Here is a 21010-nt window from a genome sequence, read left to right on the forward strand (position 1 = left end):
CCGGAGTCGCCAGCAGGAGGCGCTGCGCAGCCGCTGTGTCCCCCCCAGTGTCTGGGCTCTCTTACCAGAGTGTCTTTGCTGGTGAAGTGCACCAGCCAGCCCTCCTTCATGGCGTTGCTGCTTTTCCTCTTGGTGTGCTTGACCGACTGCACCACTCGCATCAGAGGGATGTTGTTGCTTGTTGAAGGGCTTTGGACAGAAACACAACCTGTTACAAGGCAAAGCACTTCTCTCCCTGTCCGACACACAGACCTGGACCGCGGCAGGCCTGTCACCCCCGATTCCATAAATAGGTAGATCATCAGTACTTGAAGGTCTGTAGGGCGAAAGGAAGGATCCTCTGTCAAACAAAAAGCCGCCATCTCCCCTCACCTGATGGTTCTGTTGGAGTCGTCTGGGTCCGGGTCGTGGTCGGGCATCTCTCCGATGTCGCTGTGACTGCCGCCCGTCGAGCGCACAGACCCGCGCCTCAGGGACGCCTCCATGTCGTCGATGAGGCCGCTGTTCCTCTCGCTGTCGTTGTCGTCGCTGCCCTCTTCCATCACCACGTCCGACTCCGTCCCCGGACTGAGCAGGTCTGAGGACATTGAGAAGGACAGATCAGCCCGGTTATTCAGCACTTCTGTTTTCTCACCTGTTTATTATGGTTCTGTATTTTACCACTGAAGGCTCTCTGATCAATCCCATAATCCCAAAACTACACCGCCCAGAAGAGCCTGGTCCCACATTGGGATAAGTGGGGGGGACAGCTTAACTTGTGGCGTCTTTATAGCATTTCACCTCTTACATCCATCTCTGCTCCTGCTGTTTATTTAAATTGTATATAATAAGGTGCATGAAAAGACTGTAAAAGCCTTTCCTGTTATATTTAATATCGACAAGGAGTCTTTTTGAACGAGGATGAGAATACTTGCCTCCATTTATGGCCACTTCCCCCAGGCAGTTGTTTGGCACTCTGGGAGAACAGCGTTTATGGCAGTTGAACTTGCAATCTGAAAGCAGACGGGAGAAGAAACATGCAGGGTTTACTGTGGGCATAAAACACGACCCAGCAGGAGCGATAAACTACATCTGCTATTCATAACCGTCCTAAACCGAGGTTTCATTTACAGAAGGTTAAATGAAACTGTGAGAAACTGAGAAATAAGAATGAGCATCAATGCCTAAAATGAAGGAAAGTCCTATGAAAGTTGTGTGCAGGGCGTACAGTCATTTAAAAATGACAGGCTACTGGAATGTCAGACTTTTCCTCCAATGGATAATGAAGATGATAGCTCTTAGTTTTTTGTTTGGTTAGATATTTGCACTGGGCATCTTTGGTCCATTGCTTTGGTCTGGTGCTTGGTTATCACTGTCGCTTTTTCACATTGTTCTGTGTGTTTGTCCTTCGCTGGGAGCCTAAAGAAAAGTGCATGTGTTCCTGTGAGAGTTTTAATTTTAGAGGGAGATCACAGCAGCTCAACGTATAATAATTGTTCAGTGAATCTGCCTGCAAACTAAGAGGACTTGTGAGTGAATTCCCCCGCTTCCTGCGATCATGATGTTAAAAATGCTGTCGAACTAAAACTTCAATTACTTATGATTGTTGATTGTTGTAGGAGGGGCTCCGACCCTTGTTGTGTGTGTGTTGTTGACCTCCTTTGTCACCCTGGACCAGCGGGCGCAGCTCAGTTTGTTAAGCTCAGCACCTGTAGTTTTCCAGTGTTAATTTATTAATTGCATCACCCCTCTCTGCTCCCCTGCCTCCAGAGCCGCCACTTTTCACCCCTGAACGACCTTGCCACTGCGGTCAGGACAGCAGCACTGAGCACCATCGGGCGATTACTCGAGACACACCTGTTCAGACTGTACGTGTAACACAGCAGCTAGTCCTCCTGTAGACAACGTACAGGATGTGACAATGATGCCCTGATGTCTGACCTCAGTACTACTGAAACGTTGCCGGATGAGCCGGACAGATAATGTGGAAAAGGTGGTGAATTCAAGCATCCCTGGATAAAGCCACAGTCTCTGTAAATCGGTGCTATCTGTCTGTGGACACTTGATCATCAGGACTCAGGCTTCAGAGCAGCTCACAGATAATCTCTTTTCATACAGAATATAGCTGTCATCTCCAGGAATACACGTTCCCATACGTCCTGTTATCGGTTTCTATGGTTGTGCATCAATGTGCGGTGTTTAACTCCCCCGGGGGGGCTGTCCTCACTCCTCGTATCTCAGAAAGGCTTGACGCGAAAACAACTCTCTTAAAAAACCCCGCAAAATCTTCTTTATTTCCTTGCATTTTAAAAGCTGTTTCCCCTACTGTTCACAAACATTAGATTTCACATTTGCTTCCCTCTCTCATTCACCTGAGCTCGCAGGGCCCAGAGAAAGGAAATTGCTTTTAAAAGCCGGCAATTGTAGTTGACCGGCGGTGCAGAAATCGGTACAGGCGTTTCATTGTAATCTACAGCTGCCTGCCAAGGTTCACTGATTGGCTTGTATAAATGTCAGAGTGAAACCACAATCAGTTGAAATTAATACCATTTAATCTAGAGCAATAGGCCTGGCAGGCAGTGTAGTGTAATTTGGCCGTGTTTCTTTACTGGATTTGCAATCGGTATCAGGACAGGTCTACCAGTGATGTCGTAGTGTTAGTCAGGGTCATCCCTGCACTCATCACTAGCAATATTATAACCTGAATAAAGCAGCCCATCGTTTACAATCCTGGATCTTTAATGCAACGGCAGCTTGCTGAGAAATACGTACCTTTGCATTGCAGTCCCTGCCTAAATAGCCCTTTGAGCAGCTTCTTGCAGTACTGGCACACAGTGGGACGTGTGTAGGAGTGGATGACAAACGTGTGAGGCACTTTCACTTTCGAGAGCAGGATCTTATCCAGCTGGATGGGCCGTCCGATGTAGGACTGCGAGTTTGATCTCTTCTCCCGGCCGATGTACGACTCGGACTGCGTTTTCTGCTGAAAGCGAATGCGAACAGAGACGACTTTTAGAAGGATGTGCGTTTCTCTCAGATGACCGCATTTTATACACATTTAAATATTAATATGCAAATACTTTCAGATTCCCTTAAAAAATGCAGAACCTTCAGTTAGAAAGTCATTATTATAATTATTTATCAGTTGTATAAGAGTTGTCTGCATTCTTATACAGCATTCAAAATGGCACAGAATGGAATTGTATTACTAAGGTGATCCCAATGAATCATAAAATGCTTTTCACTATTTAATTAACTAAACTAACTAAAACCGATCCACAATACTTACATATATACACATGTATAAATACACAACACAAAACTTATGCAGAGAGGACAAATATGGGAGGCATTCCTATTTCAATATGAAAGAGAGCATTGGGAGCCAGTTTAGTACAGCCGTGCCGTTTATAAAGACTCAGCGCTTGAGTACGATGGAGGCAACGTCACCCACATGTGTAAACTCCTCAGTTGCAGTCTGCTGCAGTTAGAGTAATGGGAATGTAATGTTGCTTTTTTGAACTGAACATCAGGAAAGCTTTAGAGCTGCTTCTAAGGTAAGAGCGTGACTTGCGGTCCTGGCTCCTGGGCGCCAGGTGCGGCCCTATGGGGCCCCTCGGATTACTGTCTGGAGTTGTGTTGCCGAGGCCCCTAGCGGTCACCTCGGGGCAGGCTCCCTTATCAGTCCTAGCTCCCGGCAAAAGAGGACGAACCTGCGCTGACGTCACGTTTTAAGGAACAGGATGTGGCAAGGGACCTGTTCTGAGTGACGAGCGCAGGGGCCAATGGCAGCTTTGATAGAGTGACGTTTCGATCGGGTTCCTACAGAAGTGCGCCGAAACCCCTTGGGCAGTGCTTCCATTTTCAGATAACCAGGGTTGCATTCGCAATCTATTGTTCTTGAACGGACTGTTCTCCCAAAATGTGTGTTTCTCAGAGGGCCAAAACTTAATTAGATGCCAATTCGGGGTGTGGAATGAAAACTGCTCACACCAGGCCGGTTTCTACACCGTGGAGAGAGATGCCTGGCCACGCTAACAGCAGAGCCGTGTTCCCACTTGTTGAGATCCCTTTAACATGTTAAACTGTGTGTGTTAATAATCAACAGCTAGATGTGCCCTGATAAAAATATATAGATATATATATCAGAGCCTGTCTAATGCACTAGTCACAGATAGCATTGCTTATTAGTCTGTGAAGGTTTTTAATAATCAGTGACGCAACCAATTTCTCAGCTGATGAAGCTGGCGGCAGCGCCCAATGTGCTGGTCGAGCCCAAAGCGTTCACCTGCCAGCGCCTTAACGCGAGCTGACATGTCCTGGGATCGCTGAAATGGATCTCTCTTATCTGTGGCTCTGGTGCTGCAGGGATGCTCGTGATTGATGCCTTTTTAAAAGGCGGCTCACTAAAGCAGAAAGGAGATAATGATGCGAGAATGTAAGAACTGCCCTCGCTATCTCAGCCGTAGTTCATTTATGTAACGTTTTATTTTTAGCAAAACGTACACTTTTGTCTGTCGAAGAGAAAAAAAAAAGAAAAAATGCTTGTAACATTCTACCTTCCAGCCAACTGTTGTGTGCCACGACGTGCAAGACCGGGCGGCTGCTCGGCACTGAATTATTAATGTCAGAAATGGAATTGTAATAGAGAGGTGTTTTTTGGTAGATCAGCATTTTCGCCATAATGTTACTGAACTGTGAATAATAAGATGTTGTACATCTTTACAAAATATAAACAGATTCCTTGTTCGGAAAAAGACTTCCTGTTTTCTAGCTTTCTTACAGAACCATTTATTGTCCTGGGCATTAAGATGCATGATTTATGTATATTTATTTTAGCTCTGTAGCATTTCTTGGGTGGCCTCTCATGAAGAAAATATTCATTAACACTTTAATTGACCCCCTTTCAACTTTTTTCCTTATATTCTGAAAAAGTGAAAAATGAGTTGGCGTGCATTTCAATACTTTTTTGTGTCTGTATCCCTGCGTCTGCCTCAGTGAGAGGTCAGACCTGTCATTTCTGACTCGGAATATTTCAGTTAAAAGGGGAAAGGATGATGCATGTGTTGTAAGAGCCTGTCAGGTAGAAGGCGGTCATGTAGTGACGGTACCTACCTCCACACTGGGGCTGACGGGAGACTGAGGCATGCAGAGGACAGAGGGTACAGACGGGAGAGAACACAGGGGGAACAGAACGCAGTGATTATTGAGCAACAATGGTACAACAATGCAAACAGCCAGAACCACAGGGCAGTGTTTAGTGACAGCACATCAGACACTTCGGATCATTGCTGCACGTCAGCTGTTAGTAACACGACGTGTGCTGTTTGTGTTGATGTTAAGAAAGCGGGAGGCTTGCTTCTCATTGTTTCCGGTACACATGTATGAAACACAAGCTGAAGTATTTACATCTGGGAGTTTATCATTGTTTTCATCATTAATTGTGTGGCACAAATACCACAACCCTCCTCTCCTAGGGGATGCTGTTGATGTGAATCACTCAACACCAAAGCATGCTGAGGTACAGCCCACTGCCTTTAAATGTTATTTCCCGATTTTGAACATGTTTGTTTACAGTCACTTGGGCAGAAACAGGAGCGTTCAGGGCTGGAGGAAATACCACTGCTCTGAGGTGGAGGATCTGTCGAGAGTATCCCAGCTCCCACAACAAAAGAGGGATTTGTGGAGTAGCTGTGAGAGATGCAAAATCAACAGCAGCAGCAGCAGCAACATGAATTAAGACATTTAATAGTGTTTGAGAGGCTAGATGCTACCAGTAAGTGGGTTGGGAAGTTGTATTTAAGGTACCAAGGCGTTCAAAACAATCACATTATACCTGGAAGTGCAAAATCAGGGATGAGAAATTGTTTCTCTCACTACAAATGCGACAGTACAATTAGTTCAAAAGGGCGAAATTGAATTAAACCTCCAACTACAGTTATATGTCTGCATGTTAAAGGACACGTCAGTATAGAAACGGACAGGCACACAGGGCAGATAAAGTCTGACTCTGGGCGTAGTGCTGTCGCTTCCCGGATTAGTTGCGCGCGTTTTCTCAACAGTGTGTTATTGTGCACAGAGCGCGTCACTTACCAGCAGGGCTTCGTCAGACGTGCTGGGCGACGGCTCGGCCGAGACAGACCTGGAGGAAGTCAGGCCGGTCAGGGAGACATTAGACAGCCGCCTCTTGCGGATCCCGCTGCAGTCATTGGGGATCTTAAACGCACAGCGCTTGTGATAGTTCAGACCACATCCTTAGAGGAGAGAGAGAGAGAGAGATAGAGAGAATTGACAGGCCAAACCTGGGTCAGAGCCGTGACTCAGCACTTTCCTCAGCAATGTTTTCCGTGGTTCCTTTTTGTAAAAGGAAGAACAAACTTTGTTTACAAATGTAAGCTTCAAAAACAGGACGCACACTTTACGACATCATTGCATTATTTTCATATTAGGAGAAATGCAGGTGTACACTGAGCATGAGCGAGATGTTTTATGAATGTGGGCAACAGCATTTTCTCATAAAACAGCACCAGTATAAACACTCATCCTCAGTGCGCTCTGCAGCGAAGAGGGTTTGTGTAAGTGTGTGTGTCAGAGAGACGGCAACATGGGAGTCGAAACATCCCGCAATACCACTGCACTTTCCCACGCGGACCCTCAGACTTGGATACCACTGGAAATGAGCCGAGCCTCACCTTCACACTTCAGGCCCTGCCGCACCAGGCCCCAGAGCATCTCCCCGCAGTGGTCGCAGAAGGCCGGGGCCCTGTAAGAGTGGACGAACAGCGAGTGCGGACGGATCTGGAAGTCCTCAAACGTGGCAGAAGCTGGAAAACAATTACAAACCGTTTGTTTAAAGCAGAAGCGCCCCCTCACACAAACCTGAAGCTCTTTGGCGCCACTTTCCTGCAACCTTCTGTAGCTTAATCATCTTAACTGTTTAACAGACAGAAACCAGGCCTGGCCGGGAGCCCAGTGGCTGATACTCCATAGAGGTAGTTTTTGAAGCAGAGACACAGCCTTTGAAGGCCTAAACACCCCCTGTGCGAAAGAGTAGGTGCTCATCCTGTGACTGAAATGCTTTTAACATCACCTTGATATGTTTCCGAGGACCTTATTGTTTTATTGTGCTCTGCAACAGCCTGGGACAGTTTTCAACAGTAGGGTTTTACAACAGTGAAAGTGGGGGCGGTGGGGGGGGGCGGGATAAACCGCCAATCGAAACACAGACATGAACCTTCACAGTGAAAGTGTGCTGTTGACGACCGTGTGCCAGCAGGAAAGATTTCACAAACCGAATGGAGCGAATATACAAGTAATATATACATTTGTTTAAACTCCCAAACAACCCTTCATTAAACCAAGCCATGGCTAAAATCCCAAACCAGGATGCCCCATCGGCTCCAAGAAGGAGCCAGATTGAGTAAATTAATCTGGACTTCGATTCCCAATGGGATGTTGATGACAAACGGCTCTTGGATGGGAATTCCGAGGCTCAAGTGTGAACAGGAAGAAGCCTGGACACAGATGGGACCCTAGGAAACGGGCATCCTTTCACTGGTGTCTTGGAAAGTGTCCCTGGTTCCTGGCCAAGCAGGAACTGTGGACAGTGTGTTTGCCAGCCTTTGCATGGTCACAGAGAGGGAAGATCTAACACAATGTATAGACACTCTGTATTACATTACTTCGAAAGATGAACCGAGAGAACTGGGTGTGTTTGCATCGAGACACTGAACACGCAGTATCTGATTGCACGGTCTCCTTAGAGCCGAAAACACATTGTCCCTGTCCACCGTTAATACCACTTCCTCTGAAACAGCTTTTAAAAGTGTCGTGTGGATGTGGACTAGCGTGTGTCAGAGCAGCGCAGTGGAAACCTGCCCACAGTCTACTGGATTGTAATAATTGGAATTACAACGATAATTACAATCACGCTCCACCTGGGGCTCAAAAGACAAAGAGTCGCACAACAGGGGATGGTAAGAGACACACGTGCAGAACAGACATGATCAGTGTGAGGCTGCGGAATGTGTGTAACAATGTATCAAATCGACATTTCAAGCATTACAGCCTATATGTCCTGGTTGTCATCTTGCTATACTGCCATAACTAGGTCCTGCACTAGTCTGGTCAATAATAATACATGGACGGAACACAGCAGGCATTTGGGATGACAGAATAAAATCTGCATGGTTCTGCTGGAGAGCTACAATAGACATTGTGTACCTGTGTGTGATGAAGCAGCAGATATTTAAATACGAACTGTAATAAAAACAACTGTCTAAGAATTCAGAGCTGCACTGCGAAATAAAACCCCAACTAAATAAATAAATAAACATTACTGAAATGCCATAAACTATTGGCTTTTTTTTCCGTGTCCGTGACCACTTTAAACACATGATTAGCAAGTAGGTTACTTAACGGCACTGGCATGATTTCGCTTCACCTGCTGGTTTGGATAAAGCGATGGCTGATGGGACTCTGCTCTCCGCGCAGCGTGAGCGCAAACCCGCCATCACAGATGCCTGTTCGTGCCTCTAAATTGGCACGTTGTAACGAAGGTGCAGCCCGTTGACTGCGGAGAGCCGGTGCTTAACAAATCACATGTCGGAGTTGTTTTAGTTTTAAACGGTCAAGTAGCGTTTCCAGGGTTTGATTAAGCTTTTTAGCATCAAATCATCTCAATTTTTTTAAATTATTATTTTTGCTTCATTGCTTAGTTCTTAGTTCTGCTTGCAAATTAAAATAAGCTGTCATTAACGGCTTGGCAACCCGAGCCCTGCAGTACGACGCACTGCCCAGGAGCACGGAGAACAATGACGCAGATCTCTCTCTGTTTTCTACCTGCCTGCCTCTTAAAGCTCTTACACATGCCTTCAGGGATTATTTTTTTACCATTTCTATTATCAATCTTCCCAGAAACATAAGCAACATTTAAAAGAGATCTTTAAATGCCTCTCTCACAGTGTGTGTTGTGTTTATTGTGATTATGGAGATGTGTTACACAGGAATGTCAATGACAAATGCAGCATATTGAAATGATTATGCAATGCAGGAATTATATTTTGATGGGCTCAATACAGTTATCTAATGCAATTTACAGTTATGTAATGGCTTTTAAACTCCGATGTGCCGCTGCCACAGTATTCATCCCTGTCTTTACAAGCTTAGGCAGCAGAAAAGCTACTGCGGTGCTTCTTCCAAGCATCTGCATCAGCTGATTCGAGTGCTTTAACCTTTAACGCACAAAAAGACAAGATGATTTATGTCATCATAGACCTTTAGTGATTTTCTTTGCATATTTGATTTTCAAAAAATTAGGATCTAGCTGTGTTTTTACCGCGCCTCCCTCGTTCTCGCTCTGTTTGGGCCGGTGGTCCCCATGACAACACAAGCACTCCTGAAAAGTAAACTCCGAGACGCCGTGAGAGTTTAGCCAATGGAAACGGGCCCGGGGTGGGTTCCCACCAGGCTGGCTGTGAAGTGGCGATGGAGTTGAGATAAACAAAAGGATGTGTGTGCATCATAAGTTTGCAGTGTGGATCCTCTGTAGCGACGTGTCAACGAAACAGAAGTTACGCCGAGAAAACAAAGGCTGTTTGGGGATGTGGGGGAACAGCTGACGGCAGGCGAGAGCTCGGCTCAGGGACCGAACAGTGAAGCCCTTCTGGGCCCGGGGAAGAGGAAGCCAGACTGTGTGGCCGCTTGACATGTGATGCTGCTGGAATCTGAAGCTGCCACCGCCGGGGTACTTTGTGCCAAGATGGTGCACCCCATTAATGACTGTCTTCAGGGTACACCGGGTCATGTGACTGCGTGTGCAAAATACACCGTCTCATGGGAGTCTGAAATGCTTTACTTCTGCTTTTACAGCGCTCTCCCATGCCTGGGCTTTATGGTGTTATGCTTCAGTATAAAAACACACACACAGACACGTCCATCCAGTCAGAGACCATGCTGTGCGGTTCCCGACAAGATGAAGCGCTGACTGTACCGGGTGGAAAACATTGAGACTGAAGCGCTGCCATGGTGCTCAAGCTGAAGAACAGCACTTATTAATCATCGCTGAGCCGTCTGGCAGTGTAGCAGCAGCTTTGCCAGGCCTTGACATCTGACCTCCTTTTGTGTGTCGAGTTGTCACAACGACGCGCTGCTGCCGCTCTGATCTCCGCTGCGGATTGTGCTCTTATAAGGCCTGCTTCGCACTGTCGAGCGCTGGATGGGCACAGACTCGGCCTGCCAGCCCTCTGCAAGCGTAAACACGCCGCCGTGGTGATAGCGGTGCCCACCAGAGCTCCAGGCGGCGTTCACTGGGCCCTGCAGGGTGCTGTGCTAACAGGGGCCCCGTGTTTTGGGTGCACAGCGCATTGCTGCACGACGACACTGTGAAATAAGATACCGCAGAGTTCGGAGTCGGTGAACACAAACAATGCTCATTGTTGTTGTTACTATTTTAAATATCCTATCGTGACTTTAACATATAGTGCTTTCTTTAAATGGAGTTCATTTAGTGCCTATTGGTTGTTGTAATTGTTACTCTTTCTTCTGGGCTTCGGCTTAAAGTTGCTGATTTTGCCGCCCTGTCGCTGGTAGGTTCTGTCCGGTTTTGCTGCCTGCGTGTGGCCGCTGATCACATGACCTGGACGGCTGTGCCCATGAGACACAGCGCGCTCTATAGGGCCACAAGCACCTCGTCCCCCAGGCAGCGCTTACATTGCCCCTCTCGAACGGCATGCAAAGCCCTCGTTAACCATCGCCGATGCTAATGTGAGTTCGGTGTTTTTGCTTGAAGATAAATGAAGCGCCGCTGCGACCAAACCTTTGTGCTCTTCACTATAATTACAGCTGGCGACATCAAAGCCTTCATTCTTATTCAACAATGCCATAGATAAGGAGACAGCGGGTTTAAAACCCCACTCCTCATGAGAGGCCCCTCCTGTCGGCACAAGACAAGCAGCCAAGTGGCTCCCTTTCATGGTGAGGGTTGGTTTGTTATTTTGTTGTTTTTTTATAGTTTTTTTCTATGGAACATTTTCTGTACACTTAGTTTTCCTGCCGGTCGAATGGTGTCATTTACATGTAATTTCAAAAGGACACACATTTAAGAGGTGCATCGAGGCAGTTCCGCTCTGTTCCCGTACCAGACAGACGCCGCGGGGGGGATCCTGCGGCCTCTTGCCACGCTATTTGCTCAGTACCGAATAATTGGCACAATATCTAAAAGCTCCTCTTGCCCAGTCAGTGATTCACTCCTGCTCAGTGAATCAAAGGCGGCGATCAAAGTTGTGTTTTAGGAAAGCAAACATGCTAATTGTGTTTATTTCTCTAAATCCCTTAAAGCGAATGAATGGGTCGGATGATTTTGATTTCTGTAAACACAGACCACGTTGAGTGTCCCCCCGCTAAACATGCCAGGGCCGTATGGAACCAGTCCCCAGATCTTCCCTTTGTTTTTTTCGTTGTTCTGCATCATCGCCCTTCTGCAGATCTGACTGAGCTGGTTGGGGTGTCGGCCGAGGTTACGTGTCAATGGCAGCTTTTGGGCCGCTATTCGGCTGTCGGCGCCGAATTCGCCTGTGAGATCCGTTACTCACTGTAAGTGAGAAAACAGGCAATTCTTGTTTTGACTTGCCTATACTATTTCATAACCTTCTGAATATTTGATTTATTTATTTCATTTTTTGGTTTAACTTGGAGGAACGCAAAGGCTTCAATAAGGCGTCAGATTGATCAAAAATGTCTTTCATTCAAATTATTAATATAATTTAAAATGACTAAGTAGAACAGAATCTAAATAAGGGATTTATTTGCATTAGAAAATAGCAGTAAGAAATGAAACCAAAGCAGCAGCAAAGCATTTCAGTCTCAGCTGAAAATAAAACACAAAATTAAACGCGGTGCTCCGAAGGCAAATGTAAATCGACACAATTGTGACACAAGCAATCACACTCCCAACCCCCGAGAGCCCAAGTGTAGATTATTTCCCCTGGAATATTTCACCTTCCGTGTGTCTGATTGCAAATCAATGGCGGTGCCGCCCGGTCCTTCACTGTCGATAATTCACTCCTCAGCTCCTTAACGAGCCGCCACCTCGCCCCGGCGCAGCTGTCAGCACCTTGTATTTACCCGTTTTATTCCCAACCTGCCGCTCTGCTGTTTCACCGCCGAACAGCGGCTGCAACCGGGAAGGGTGGGGGGCTGGTGTGTCTACAGTGCCTGATCCGGATTCACGTAAAAGACACGAAGTAATAAATAAACAAATACATGCATATCCAGTAAGCCCCTTATTTTTATAACAAAATACTAGTTTAGTGAAAACTTTACGATTAATTTGGAGCTAAATTTTTTCCAGTATTTATATATTTAATCCAAAACAGTAGTGTAGCCTTGAGGCCTTAGAAACACACAGAGTGGGAGTGCAGGCCTGTCGTGCCGCGGCGGGGCCTCCTGTGCAGGCCGGACACTGACTGTGGGGCAGGAGTCCACACTGAGCCTCCTCTCAGTCCTACACATGTTTCTCTTGGACAGTTGGGCTCGTACAGCAGGTTTTCCCTGGCGACAGCATCGCCGTTAAGTTGGGAAGATCTTGTATCGTTACACAATAATGTGATTTAGCCTTCAGGAAGCAGCCCCACGCCGAGATTTTACTTCAGGAGATGATGGGGGAAGGGAGAAATGATCCAATAAAGCACTGATGAGCGGGAGCCGGCCTGCTGTAATAACGCCTTCCAGAAGAAATCTAATTTGTGTTTCAGATCGCGCAACGCTCCACAAAGACAATTTCGTCGGCTCTCCTGGGTTACATGATCATCCAGCCTGAGGCTCCCGAATCATCTCTGACTTTAAATTTGCATTGTGTTAAAAATAAATGTTCATAGATCACACTTCGGCTCCTGTTTATGAAATCTTTGTAATCCAAGGTGTAATTTTCACTCTTTCTGCGAAAGAAAAGGCAGAACGGTGACAGCGTGCTCATGGGTTAGTGAGAAACATGTGGGAAGGGCTTTTATTTCTTTATTTGCTCTGTAGCACAAAGCCAGCACAACAGATAGCAACCAGGACTCCTAAGCAATTTATTTTTTAAATATATTTTTATATTTATAATTAAAATATTTTTCCACAAACACGACGCATGTCCAAGAGAGGGAGATTCAAACTCCACTCAGTCCAATTTGAACATCAGTAAATAATCAACATTATATTTGTCTGTGCACTTCGTCATTTCAGTTTTTATTGTCATTTATGTTAGTTTTTTGTGTGTGTCTGTGCAGTTTCATGAAGAAAAAGTAGTGTGACCTGTGTGTAGGGTGACCCGTCTCTAGTGTGTAGGGTGACCCGTCTCTAGTGTGTAGGGTGACCTGTCTCTAGTGTATAGTGTGACCCATCTGCAGTGTGTAGGGTGGCCTGTGTGTAGTGTGTAGTGTGACCTGTAACATTTAGGGTCTGATTTTAAAAGTGTTGAGCAGATGTCAGCCCACAGAGAGGCGGTAGGGTTTGGTGTTTAATTTGTCTCTCTACCAAAGGGATGAGTGATTTGTATCTGTGCGCCTCGCTGCTTGGGAAATAGAGCAGAGATTAAGCTCACTCTCATTATCTGAACGCAGAGGTAAAACCGTTATTTTACCGTATATTCTTAAACGCACCGCAGGGCGTCGCGTGTCGTCCATGTGTGTCTCTGTGCCGACCGGGTGGACTTGAGGCCGGGCAGCTGCCGGATTCACGATGCCCCGTCGAGATCGTTTTAATGTGGCCTTGTTTTGTAGCGGAGGCCAACTACATTGTGTTTAGATTTACAGCAGATATGGATGCATTAACATGATATCCCTGAGGTCACTAAAAGCCTAAACTGAGATTCATAATCTGCATGGTTTACTTTTATCCAGGCTGCTGTGTCTGTGTCTGTAGTAAAGTGCAAATCCGCGCTGGGGCCAACTGCATACGTGGAGCCCGTCGAATAATCAACCGGCAGGCCAGGGAAATGATGTTGGCATTTTCACCACAGCACTGATGTAACGGGAAGGCTGAAGATCTCCGCAATAACATTCCACACACAAACAGAATCACAGTTTATAGAACAAGCGTATCTTTCATTTCACAGACAGAAAGACATGAAGTGCAACTTTAAGGAAATGTTTGAGAGCTAGGAAACCTGTTGCATAACAAACTTACAGGACTCATATCTTCATCATACCGAAGAAAAGGTCACTAAAGTACCCGATCTACCTCGTGATCGATGATTACAACGATACAAAGCACAACACGAGACGGCCGCCCCCCCGCCTTACACACACTCAACACTGTGGCCAGAGGAAGACAATGCCGGCTTTGAGAAAATGACTCCTTTTCCTTCGTCACACAAACAAAAGATCAGTGAGTGGCTGTGGAGTCGCTGCGTAAGAACATGTGGGTTTTCAGTTGTTTGTTTAAGTCAGACATCGTCTATATTGTGGAGAGCGATGATGTTAATGATGTAGCTCAACACCAGTATAGCATGAGCCTGCTATTTTTAAGAAAAAATCTATACCACGGCAACACTTTCTGAACAGGAAATGTCCCTGACGTTTGTGGAGCACAGTTTATGCTATTTATGGTCTCACCAACATTCCAGTTAATGTGCTGTTTTGATCTATTTCCAAGGACACCTGAGCATGCCCAGTCTTTCCTGTACATACACTAAGCTGTTGAGGAGATCTGGAGGTGATGTTTCTCCACTGCGTAACTCTCGGCCAAGGCACGCGGAGAGGCAGGCCTGTGATCTCTGCTCGGGTGCGGTGCCGTGAGAATATCGTGCACAAAAATGAAAGGCAATCATGAAATTGACATCCATTCCCATCACACTGGATTGAGGTGTGTTACTCATCTGCTTGAGATCACGGGGTAGCTTTTGTAGCCTTATAGCTCTCCTTTTAGGTTCCCTTTCTTTATTGAGGACTGTTTTATTCTGCCATACATTTAGCTCACAAAAATGTCATTAAAAAAGTGTCAAGACAGGTTCCCAGACAAATGTCATAAAAAATATATGTGTCTCGGCTCCTCTCCTCATTACCTTCCTCACCTGAGCCCTGGAACACTGTACGGCACTGCAGGAGACTCTGTAATTCTCCTCCATTTCTCCATAGCAGGTTTTAATCAATTACATGACAGAAAACACCAGAGCAAACCCACAGAGTGTTTGTTAAAACACATTAAAGGCGTCAAATGCGATACTCTGAATGCTTCCATTCTCAATCCAAGATTTACAGGAGGTGTAACAGCCAAACTGCCGACACAAAAAGCTTCCAAAACGTTTTGAAAAACAAACTTTGGAAAAAAAAAAGTCTTTGTTTAAAAGGTGGACTCAACACAGCGGAGTGCGATACATTTTCTTTACAGATCGACGACAATAGCACACAGCATCCTTTCACGGCTCGGCAGTAATCACCACGAGGCTCGGTCTGCTGCAGGTTCACTGCCAGGAAAGGCAAGACTGTGTCTTTATGTTGTTTGGGTGTTTTATAAAGTGTTAATAAAAACTGGACAGGAGCAATATGCATGTTTAAAGCAAGAACCATCCTGCAGCTTCCACTGATGATAAAATATTTTGCAGCGTGTGTTCAGCAGGAAGATGGCAAGCAGTTTGAGTTTTTCTCTCTTACCAAGGGGAAGACGAGGGCTTCTCCTGGGATTAATCAAATGAAATAAAAGACTGATCTAGATCGAGCTGACCGTGTCCTGTAGCTCAGACTGCAATGCAATGATTCGACTGATATGTTTCGGTGCAGAGTGTTTAGGTTTGGATGGCATTTAAAAGCTGTGATTAATTCGACTAGTTTCAGTTATTTTTTTAACACTGGGAATAACTGTTCGATATGATGATTGTAATTGTTTCCCTTTCCGAATACTGCAGCTCCACTCTTCTGAAAATTACGTGTGGAAGTGGTTTTCAGCAGCTTCATCCCGTTGTCTATTAATGAACCCTTCTCCTCGGGGTGATGGTCACAGAGCTCTCGACGAGCGTGTGTCGTTGCTGCAGGACGGCCACGCTGTAATATGGGCTTTAAACAGCGCGCTGAGGGCCAGTGCCCTTGTGAGCCGCGGGATAAGTGTAGGTTTCCGCGCAGTGGGATAATACACTTCCCTGCGTGAAAGGTTTGATTTTTACATCTCGCCCCAAACCACCACACGGTGGGCGTTGGAAATAGTCCAGCTGTACCTTGGTGTTTGAGCCAGTGCTTCTGGATGTTATTTTAGACGCATGCAGGGGAAGTTATTTAGATTCCTGCTTGCATAAAAGCCTGCGAATCCTGCCCCCCTGATACCGCGTTTTAGTGCAACACTTCACACACCGTGGGATTAAAATGATGTGAAACACTCAAATAAAAACACCGGAACAAAAGATTCCACCGGCTTCAATGTGTAGCTATTGTGTAACACAAGGCCTGTTAATACCAGTAACACAGATCAAGAACTAGGGCCTGATCGATATACATACATATAGAATATCAATTTTCTTTTTGTGGTGCAAGTCCAGATTTATCAATTTAGTCTGTCAATCACTCAAACGTATGTAGATCACAGATGTGGTGCCAAAGGCCACTGAGAGCTCAGCACAGAGAACGTTTCCCGTCATGGCTGTCTTGAAGAGGAATGAAACATGAAGTTTAATTAATATAGATGTATAAAATCAGGCCATACCTGACAGTACAACTTCCACCAGGTCCCCCTCCTGAATGTCTGTGGCACATTTCAGCAGCTGCAGGATGTTATCAGAGTTGGGATCGTGGCGAAACAAGAGAATTTTGTCATACATCCCATAAAAGCCACACTCTGGGAACTGCAAAATAAGACAAAAGATATAGAACTATAATAACCGTGACTGATTTTCGGGAAAGTGAAAAAACATGGCAAGTTGTACATGTATTCAGTACAGAGGAACAATGTTGTGTCTTTTTGTTGTCTGTGTCAGTGCTTTCTGATGACAGCCGTGTCGATTTAATCTCCAAGTGTATCAGACTACATGTATTTTTGTTTATCGGGAATACAGTTCCCGCTGTACCGTTACATCCTCGAACACAAAGACCAGTAATTGTTTGAAAGTCACATTATTTTGTCATCTGGATGTCATGAGAAAGGCGGCAGCCGTGTTTGGAGGAACTGCTTGGAGGTGAACCCAGGATGAGTCTGAATAATGGGATTTGAAAGTTGGTGTTATATTGCATGTAGATAATATGTGAAAAGCATTTGACAGCAGTGTGAAGAAGATACTATTATTACAGGGTAGTGTTTTCAAATTTTCACAGGAAATACAGACAATAGAAATTCAATTTGCTTTTGTTTTGTTTTTTTACTTTGCGAGAATGTTATTTTCTCACCCATTTCTCTTTTTGCCGAAGATAAGACGTTGCTGTAAGACTGCTGCCAACGTGGGGGTTAAAGCAGTTTTAATCCTCTCTGAGCATCGATGATCTCCTCGGATCTTTTCTGATTATCACCTTGCCGGTGTTTTCCGGCACAACCAGCGCAGACGGCTGGATTAAAGCACGATCACGTATAAACACTGAAGGAGCACGTCTTCTTTATATGACCTTGACTGCAGTGAATCGGACCAGGTTCAGTTTTCTAACGTGTCTCGTGAGGCAACACAACCTGAGTTAGATCATCTCCACACTTTGTACAGAGTTGTGCAAATATAACGTAATTGAACAGGAGAGGGCCAGTTGAGTATATAGCTGATCACACACACACACACACACACACACACCTACACAAACACACAGTCACATCCAAAATTATTGACACCCTTTATAAAGATGAGAAAAAAGGCTGTATAAAATAAACAACACAGGGAATGAGCTATATTGTAATTTCCCAACACATGGAATATATTGTTCTTTAATAATGATTCCAGGGAATCAACCAAAATTACACATTTACCTATTTTTTATACCCCAGTGAAACAGGAAGTCATGGGAGGCCACAGTACAGTTCCTTAAGACTGAGATGTACTTAAAAGAGTAGAAAGTTCATGCAGATTTAATTGTGTTTGGTTTTAGTTATAAGAATCTTTAGGGGTGCCAATCATTTTGACACTGGAGTCCTGGAGTACCCCCTGCCCTCCTGGTTTTTGTTCCAACCTAGGTCTTAATTACTTAATTGAATGGTATATTGCTTTGTTAGGTCAATTAAGCAATTAACACCTCAGTTGGAACAAAAACCAGCAGGGCAGGGGGTACTCCAGGACCGGTTTGAAAACCACTGGTATATAAGAATATAGTTTTCCCATATTTGTATTATATAGTGTATTAAACGCTGAGGTATCAGACTCTCATTCTAGTCACAGGATGTTGTAAAGCAGGGTTTGTTCTCTGCTCCTAAATGGTTGTATTTGAGAACCAGGAGAGAAACATATTGATTGAGTGCTGTCCTTTTCCGCGGAAGGCTTGTTCGCACTACAGCGTATCGATCGGTCACCAGCAGCTGGCCACAGACCCATCATTATGGTGCATTAGCAGAGGGCAGCTTTACCCCGGCTGCCCCGCGAGATCGGATCACCGGCGCCGTGCATGGCACACCAAAATAATCTGCATGGCAACACGGACACCTCTTCAAGTGTGCAAGAGTATACGCCACACAACACTATGAAAGTGTGTGTCCAGCCAGTGGTTTTCCCTACAGTTTGGCATTCATGCAAGGCCACTGAGAATTTATACTGTTTAAATACTTTTGTATACATTTCCTTCAGCACGTTAAGAAGTAAATAGAAGTGTAAACTGTAAAAGTGTTCTTAATCAGCGGTGCAAACTTGTTTTTTTTTGTCAGGGTTCTATATTGTTTCTAAGTTAATGCTTTTGTGTGAAGTTGTCTAAGAAAACCAAATATTTATTTACGTAATGAGCGAGTGTGAGTGTACAATTAAAGAAGGTACACAGAGCAGTGCTGTTAAAACAACATACTCAATCACAAGATGGTCATTATGTGGTAAACGTGTCAAAATAAATTGTTTTATGCTGCAATTAACCCACTTTCTACAGCCTGCCGTGGGAATATATTATTCCGTGTAACAATCGACATGGAAGATGTTTTACTCGAGCCATTGTAACTCACATCACTCAGATCTCATTTGTATCCACGACTCGCAATCTGCACTGTCGGCTCATCCCGAGTGGCTTGCCAGTCAGCGGTGACAGAACTCCTGCTTGTACACTTTCTAATTATGTTGCTGTCCCTTTGCAATCATGCAGCAGTAACAACTGAGTGGGTGGGCCCTGGCACATTTACATAATTACAATAACACGGGCTCTGCAAGGACCTTCAAAACGAAACCGGCAGTTTATCGCAGGGAGAAAGAGAGAGCAGGCAAAAAAGAGAGAGAGAGATTAGGGGGGAGAGAGAGAGACAGGTACAGAGGGTGATGCAGAGCAAAATGCAGGGAGAGAGAGAGCAAATGATGGAGGGAAGGAGATAGGAAGGGGGAGACGGGTACAGAGAATGATGGAAAGAAAAACACAGGGAGAGAGAGAGAGAGGGAGATGGAGGAGGGACAGGTACAGAGGGTTTCGCCCCACGACAGACCGCGTCCCTGAGGGGCAGCTAATTTCTCTGCACTTTTATTCTTCTTCTCAATCACCCGACACCTGTTCCTCATTTTCCTTTTCCAAATCGCTTTCTGTCCCCAAACAGGATTTCTCTCATTTTTTGGTGATTGAGTCCGTTCACACACTTAAAGGTTTTACGTTTTGCAGCTCATGTGAAGCGTTTGGAGGGTTTTCAAAGACCTTCTGTACTGGAATGTGTGCAGCGTAAAAACTCGAAGATGTTCATACAATTAACTTATTGATATAAAATAAATGTTATTTTAGAATGTTTATTTTATAAAGGTACATTTGAAAGCTGTATATGTTGCTTTTAAAATGTCATTCATTTGGTTCTGGGGAAGAAAGGGAAAACCATTTAATTTTCCGCCTGGTCTCGGCTCTCTCTCTGCTCTTAACGAGCTCTTCACAAAGACGGCCGAGAGATGCGCCGTGGTACGAGGTCACCATGACAGCGGATCCACCGCACAGCGCAGTTGTCATGGCAGCAGAACCCAAGGCTGCTCCTGGTTGAAAACCATCCATCTGAGCCAGCCAGGCGCCCGTCTCCGCGTCTCCGCCCGCAAAGCCAAGCAGCACGGCGCGATGTCGATAACCCTGTGCGATGGGGTGCTTTAAGCGCTGGGGCTCGGATGTTACCCACCAGATTCGTGGCAGTTATAGACGGCATTGTGTGTCAGCAGATTGACGCGTGTTTCTCACAAACTGTTAGTCTGTCCTAGCATTGGGTTTGATGGCTCTTTTATTGTGATTTCCCCAAGACAAAACCCAAAAGGGTCAGAGAAGTAGACGCTTGGTGCCAAAGACCCGTCTGCATTTGGCCAGAGGTCTTTTCTGATTTAAAAATCAACACCCACTGGTGAAAATGAAAGGTGGAGAAAGACGCACACGCTACGGAGGTCAGGGTCGATACTGAATGACTTCGAGAGCGTGATCAGCGATCCCCTGTTGACGAGGCACAAGCCGGCGCCGGGCTGAAGGTGTCGAGAGTGACTTGCGACCCCTCGTAATTGCCACGACCCTCCCCCGGCTCTCACCTGTGGAGGTGACAGATTTCTCAGATCGTTACAATTGGTAACGGATACACCAGCCCTCGTTGAGGGTTCTTTAAAGGACAGCGGAGTGGCATGAGAGATAGCAAGAAACTGTGATGACCAGCATGCCCTCACTGAGCCACAGAAACATCGCTCTGCAGTCGTGCAGGTGTCACAAAAAACATACGACGACTCCGGTTGGGCAGGACAGACGATATGAAGCGCAAAGAACTTTTCTACCAGACCCAGACAGGAGCCGAGCTGCCTTATTCTCAGGTAGCCAGTTCAAGAAAAAGAAGACAGACCCAGACTGCAGCATCCTAGATCTGGACACCCACAAGCAAAAAGAAGGGAAAGATAAAAGGAAGGTTATGAGGTTCAAAAGCGCAGGTGCATTTTCTCTCCTTTAAAAAAGAAACTCTCCACAAA

At 45.5% G+C, this 21010-nt stretch overlaps 1 protein-coding gene across 1 annotated transcript in view; it reads right to left on the reverse strand.

The window, feature by feature from the left end:
• Positions 1–21010, reverse strand: part of prkd1 (protein kinase D1) — a 55571-nt gene that overhangs the window by 11178 nt on the left and 23383 nt on the right. Inside the window, exons 2-9 of the mRNA XM_066694538.1 lie at positions 16651–16789; positions 6672–6803; positions 6073–6233; positions 5095–5118; positions 2752–2962; positions 915–992; positions 373–577; positions 66–189 (exon numbers count right to left, since the gene is read on the reverse strand). Coding sequence (XP_066550635.1) covers positions 66–189; positions 373–577; positions 915–992; positions 2752–2962; positions 5095–5118; positions 6073–6233; positions 6672–6803; positions 16651–16789 — 1074 coding nt within the window. The remainder of the gene's footprint in view (positions 1–65; positions 190–372; positions 578–914; positions 993–2751; positions 2963–5094; positions 5119–6072; positions 6234–6671; positions 6804–16650; positions 16790–21010) is intronic.

The sequence above is a fragment of the Amia ocellicauda genome, chromosome 21, assembly GCF_036373705.1.
Source record: "Amia ocellicauda isolate fAmiCal2 chromosome 21, fAmiCal2.hap1, whole genome shotgun sequence".
NCBI classification, from domain to species: Eukaryota; Metazoa; Chordata; class Actinopteri; order Amiiformes; family Amiidae; genus Amia; species Amia ocellicauda.